Source organism: Seriola lalandi, unplaced genomic scaffold (assembly GCF_002814215.2).
Source record: "Seriola lalandi dorsalis isolate HSWRI2012SDOR001 ecotype SW California unplaced genomic scaffold, Sedor1 jcf7180002054795, whole genome shotgun sequence".
Classification (NCBI taxonomy): domain Eukaryota; kingdom Metazoa; phylum Chordata; class Actinopteri; order Carangiformes; family Carangidae; genus Seriola; species Seriola lalandi.
The window spans coordinates 54,035-60,251 of record NW_019525348.1 but is presented as its reverse complement, the minus strand read 5'-3'; the positions used below and the strand labels follow the sequence as shown (position 1 = coordinate 60,251).

Sequence of the window (6,217 nt, the reverse complement as noted above, 5' to 3'; positions counted from 1 at the left end):
ATTAGTTTTTAAAACATTAGTGTTGTAACAGAGTGTCTACATGAATCAGAAAGTTAAACAGAATGTGTTCTATGACATTTATATGACATGTATTCCTTTTTATGATGAATCATTTTTTCTTATTTAAACGTTAAGTATAGAGGTCAGTGCTCAATATTTTTCCAGTGCAGAGGCCAATTAGATATAGCAACCGTTTAAGTTTTCTTTAGGCTAGACAGTAGTAGTATTAGGTTTTGTTTGACTTAATCACAGCCATGCTGATACACACAAACTTGAGTCATCCATAAAAGTGAATGTTTAAAAATTCTTGAAAGGTCTGATCAGTTGTTGACTGAAGCCACCAGGGGAACTCTGCACTGTGATAATATGAGATATGAGCCCCATCTAGTGGTGAAGAGCTGGTATAACAGAGCCTGACAGAGCACACAGTCAAAAATGTAATTTTATTTCCAACATTTATTAAGTATAAAATATTTATGATATTGTTCATGACAAATAAAGCAGGAAGATGTGTCCTGGATGAAAATGACATTTGAAGAATATCGCATGTAGAGAATCCCTGCACTTGGCCCCACAGACAAACATGCTCAACTACCTACAGACTACACATGACGTTAACACTTCTCCTCTGACAGGTTTCCTTCACACACATCACCTCTCACCTCCCTCTCTACTCAGACATTTAAAAGTTTCAAGTATTTCTCTGAGAGTACAAGCTCTACACTGATACAGAATGTACTGCAGTAACACTCCCCCTCCTCGTCACTGTGTAACACAGCATGTCATACTGGGAGTGACCTCAGACCAGCTAAGACATCCACACAGCCTCTTTATTCCTCGCCAGAATAAAAGCCTCTAACATCTGTCAGCAGTGCAGTGACCTGTTCAATCAGAATATGGAGAATATGCCCTTTAACAATATATATCAGGTATTATACAGTATCTTTCATATCACCAGGATAATCAGTAAATACATAAATGTTACATATTAAAACACTGGCAGACCAGCCTGTTTCTAACATTACAAACTACATGCACAAACAATATTTACACAATCTTCAAATGTTAATCCTTAAGATTATTGTTAAAATAACATATCTGATTCTGTTTCTTACTAATATTTTATAGTAATTATTAGTGAGTAGTTCTTATTTCAAATGTCATTTAAAAATCTGGATCTCTTTTCTGCTGGTCAGAAGGAGAACGTTACAACAGTAGTGTGAACCCTTTAGTGTCTGCAGATGGAGCTGAGTGAAATATGATGACTTATCCTCAGGTGATGTCACCTGAGTCCGAGTCTGGGCAGTACAGGTCTGAACAGTAACAACAGTCTGAGGGTCTGGAGTCACCTGCTGGTTATGATGTGAAATGATCTCCTCTCCTCAGGTGGATCTGGGCTTTAGTGGAAAAGTCTTTTTTTTCTTATGAAGGTTGAAACTGATGAAATGAGCTGAAGTCTCTGAGCAGCACCATGATCACAGCTGCTCCACTTCTCTACATGAGGAGGAAAGGAGCTTCAGTGCTTCCTATCTTATCTCCTTTAGCAGAGGAAACACTGGACCTTCCTTTAGGAAAGGAAAGGAAAGGAGAAATGCCGTCCCACAATTCCCTGCTGCAGCAACAATTAAAACGACAGACGATTGTAGTTTCACCTTGGCAGACCCACATAAATGTAGAAACAACAGAGCTGCTGTTTTATGTTTGTGACTCGATCCAGAACTGATGGAAAGCCTTGTCTGATCCATTGAAACCCAATTCGATAAATATGGATTTAGTCGTCATGAAGAACAAGCAGATTGAATTTATCATCATCAAAACAATCTATAAATTTTTCAAAACTGCTCACTGCTCTAAAAAAATAATTTTCTCTACTTAACAAATATATAAAACAGCCAAAACTCTATATAGCCTACTTCCTGTATGTCTGAATATTATCCACTCTGGCCCTGACTCAGTTCCTTATTTCTATTTAATTATTATTTTAATGGCTCAACATTGTTTATTTGTATTTTTCTTTCATGTTTTCTTATTTCAACATTTGAATCCTGTTTGTTTTGTGTCAGTGGTTAGTAAAGGAGGAGTTATTGTATGTGTTAGAAATAAAAGTTAGTAAAATAATAATCCAAGTGTAAGCGCAGTCAGAACTTTTTCCTAGTTCCTCAGGAACTCTCCTTCACATTTTTCCTTGACCTTGTGACATTTTCCATGGAGGTCAAGCAGAATTGGTTAGAGAGGAGAGAGAAAGATTAGACAGAGAGATTTAGAGTTTTCGACCACAGCCCATGTCTGGCCTAATTGGGAGGAAACCTACAAAGAGGGGGAAGGGAGCTTGGCTCTTGCAGCAGTAGTTGTGCTGAGGTTTTAGGTTAGTGCTGGTGCTTGTTCAGGTCAGAGGGAGGATATCAGATCCTATGACCCACTGTGTTTTGGTCTAAGTGGCCTCCCATCAGTTCTCTGTTGTTTTTTCTGTTGTTGATCATGATCTTTTCTTCTTTGTCATGCAATAAACACCTTTGGTGGTGTTGGACTGTTGTTTAGTTACAGAGCCTGTGGGGATCGACCCAATTCAGAGTCTCATCCTTCACAGGCTGCATCTGAAGATCGATTATGTCCCAGTAGTGCGACTAGACTGTCCCATTTCAAAGACTCCTTAAATTGTGGCCAAGAAATGCATCCATCTTATCCTGGGCAACAAGTGGATCCTTCGTGGTCCAACCTATCCCACAATTCCTCGTAAAGAAAGCAGACAACAGACAGAGAGCCTGAGGATTACACTGTTAAATGTAAGTATTGGGTTTCAGCTCAGTTCAACAGCTAACGGTACAACTGTTAAAAACAAGGGCCTTAAAACCTCTAGTTCATGTGAAAAAACGAAGTTGTGTGTTGTCAAAGTTGCTAGGCGACAGGAACTGTATTTTGGACGCAACAGTAAGGACAGGAACTGCTGGTGACGCACATAGATTTCGCGATCTACAACGGCTACGAAGGGCCACACCTTCATATACCATGTCCTCAGAAGGATGTGGCCCTTGAACTGGGACACAACTTGTGGCTCTCTGACTGCTGTTCAATGAACCATGAGCCAGCACCACAGCACAGATCTGATATAACTGGATCATCAGTTAATGGTCATCCATACAGATAAAGTAAATGATAAGGAGGGAACACTGAGAACGCTACAGCAAGCATATTTCTACAGGTTTCTATTGTGTATCTGCACAGCTGAGTTCCACTTGTTGGAAAACTTTAGGCTGGTGTGAGCACCACGCACTAAACAGACAATCTGAAGGATTAACAGTTTGAGTACATGAAGAAGAAAACAGCACAGTTTACCAGCAACTGTCAGGAGTAAATCATAGGCATACATATCACCTAAATACATCTACATTAAAGTGATTAATCAGAGATTAGACTCACATGTGTCTGATTTCCCTCAGGTTACCTCACAGGTAGCATCAATAACACCTGACCCTGGATCTGCCCCTGAGGCACCAGCATTAATGCAGGACTGAGAGTCCACATGGTCTTTAACACTTTACAGCATGTCTACCTCTACCTGCTTCCACTGTCAGAGCATCAGCTGCTCTCATGTCAAAAGAAGTAAAAAAAACAAAGACTCCATCTCTCCTGTTTCCGTCCTTCCTCTCTTCCTTTCCTAGTTCACTCGTGTGACGACTGAGACAGACGAGTCCACTTGAAGGAAAGTCGGTCTTTGTAGAGACAATGTTCAATATGCTGATTTATATCAGTCTTGTATTTGTTAGAGCCGGGACACAAAGAGCCCGTTCAAACCTCCAGTCCGCCCCCTGCCAGGCTGAGACTCAGAGCTGGGCACAGTCCTAAACTCAGAGTGGACTGGGGGGACGAGCCCGTCAGGTCCCTGCTGAGGTCATTCAGGTTGTCCTGGGGGTCAGAGGTCACAGTGAGGTTGTTGAGGTTAGGTGTAGCTGATGTCAGGGTGCTGCTGTTGGCCACCCGGCGGAAGACGAAGTGGAAGGGGGGGGGCTGGGGGCGGCTGTGGAGCTCAGCCTTGATCTTCTGAGGGTGGGTGTCCGGGGCGAGCTGCTGGCTGCTGCCCTCCATCAGCAGGAAGAGGCCGTAGTCCTGAGGGTCGGAAACCTTAAACTTCTGCGCGCACAGCTGGCACACCTCGTCCACGGTGGCGTACGGTCGCACCTGCAGAGTCTTGGCTGTGCAGCCGCTGTCCAGCTCCTGCAGCGCCACCCGCAGGTAGTTCTGGGGGGGGGTTCCAGAAAAAACACCATCACATATAGATTCTGACTGAGGCAACCAGGAGACAAGTTTTACTGTTCTGGACTGGTCCTCCTCATGAGTGACTGAATCTGGCTTCTTTAGACCAGTCAACCACCTTCACTGTCTACTTCCTGCGCTCATTTCTTAATTTTATTCTTTCTAGAACAAATGTGTGTGTGTGTGTCTTTACCTGGAAGTCATCTATGGATGGTGCAGAGCGCTGGGTGGTGCGGCGGCGGTGCCACTGGTGGAGCGTGTCCCTGGTTTCAGAGCTCAGGACTCTGGCTGCCTGCTCCTCCTGGAAGTTCCTGATAAGGGACATCGCTCCGTAGGCGCTGGTCAGGTAGTATCCACCTGGACATGGAGACAGAGGGTGGACACAGAGAGACAGAGGGTGGTGTGAGAGAGTGAAGACAAAGGGTGGAGTGAGAGGATGGACCCTGGGGGTGGAGTCAGAGGGTGGAGTCAGCAGGTTAACTGATACCTTCTCCATGCAGCTGTGAGGGGTCCAGCAGCTCCATCATGTAGAGAATCTCATTGTCCAGCTGAGGCATGTCACACTGAGCCAACACGTATGTGAGCATCGGCAGGAAGTCGTCAGCTCCATACAGACGACCTGAGAGAACAGACCAGGTCCACGAATGTTACTCAGCTGCTCGTCCTCTGAGACAGTTTACATCTGTGTGTGTGTGTGTGTGTGTGTGTGTGTGTGTGTGTGTGTGTGTGTGTGTGTGTGTGTGTGTGTGTGTGTGTGTGTGTCCTGGCTCTCTACCTGAGTTGTCCTCCATGATGGTGTATATGAGTTTGCAGACCCTCAGCAGCATGCTGACCTTCTTCTCTGGGGAGTACAGTTTACACATGGTGTGGAACTTGTGTCTGATCTTCTCTATGGCCACCTGATCCGGGGGCAGAGTGTCAGCCACCCCCATGTCCTGCGGCTGCCGTGCCCTGGCCAGCGACAGGTTCTCCTTCAGCTCCAGCCACTCTCCGCTGCGCACCTGGAACTCCTGCAGGGCGGCACTCACCACTGGTTTCAGAGGCTTCAACACGCACTTGTGCATGGCCTTTTCCAGGACCTGGTCTGAGGACAGGAGGAAGAGAAGGATGATACAGTTCAGTTCAGTGAGAGTGTCTGACACAGTCCACGCAGGATACTTTCTACAACACGTCAACAACAGATGAGCGTTCACTCTACAAGTCTTTACATCTGATTATGTTTCTATTGTCAGCGATTATTCCACACTTGGTGCTATAGTGAGTATTTGTGGCAGCAGTACAGTGCGTGTGTGTGTCTGAGTCAGAATAAACCACAGTGTGTGTGTTGATGGTGATGGTTCCTCTGAGCTCAGAGATCCATTAAAACACATTCCTCTGAATGTGAGTGAATCTGAATGTAGCTTAGAAGATACAGCAGCTCCATGAAGTAGCTCCCCTTCACATTGGAAAGTGATGACACAGGCTGCAGCTAGCTGGTTAGCATGCTGCTGTTGGTGGGTAAAGGAAGGAAATTTGATGCTGAACTCAACATTTCTTCTAGACTGGTGAGTAAACAGCTGTTAATGCTAACGTTAGCTATGTAGCAATAGCTAGACATACAAATAGCTTCATTAAAGGGGCTATTTGTAAGTTTTCTTTGCCACTGAATGTGGTTTCTTGCTGGGAGTGGTGGTGATTCTCACATGACAATAGCTTCAGCCATCATTGTATTTACAAGATAAGAGGTTATAATACAGCTGCTTCTTCAGGACACATTGGAGGCTACAGTGAGTTGCTCTCGGAAAATGATCAGACTGGCCAGAGCTACCATGCTAACATCAGCAGAAGACGTGATAGAGACAAGAGTTAACATTGGTGTTTGTTTCCACCTCTGGAGACAGCTGTTAGTGAATAAAGGAATGAAGTTTGATGCTGAATGGTTTTTTCTAGACTGGTAAGTAAACAGCTGTTAGTGCTAATGTTAGCT

At 44.5% G+C, this 6,217-nt stretch overlaps 1 protein-coding gene across 2 annotated transcripts in view; it reads right to left on the bottom strand.

The window, feature by feature from the left end:
• Window positions 1–424: 424 nt before the first annotated feature.
• Window positions 425–6,217, bottom strand: part of LOC111669487 (ras and Rab interactor 2-like) — a 41,310-nt gene continuing 35,517 nt past the window's right edge. For both annotated transcript variants that reach the window (XM_087179193.1, XM_023425802.2), the window contains exons 9-12: window positions 5,027–5,335; window positions 4,739–4,870; window positions 4,445–4,608; window positions 425–4,236 (exon numbers count right to left, since the gene is read on the bottom strand). In XM_087179193.1, the coding sequence (XP_087035319.1) occupies window positions 3,787–4,236; window positions 4,445–4,608; window positions 4,739–4,870; window positions 5,027–5,335 (1,055 nt within the window). In that variant the 3' untranslated portion in view covers window positions 425–3,786. The remainder of the gene's footprint in view (window positions 4,237–4,444; window positions 4,609–4,738; window positions 4,871–5,026; window positions 5,336–6,217) is intronic.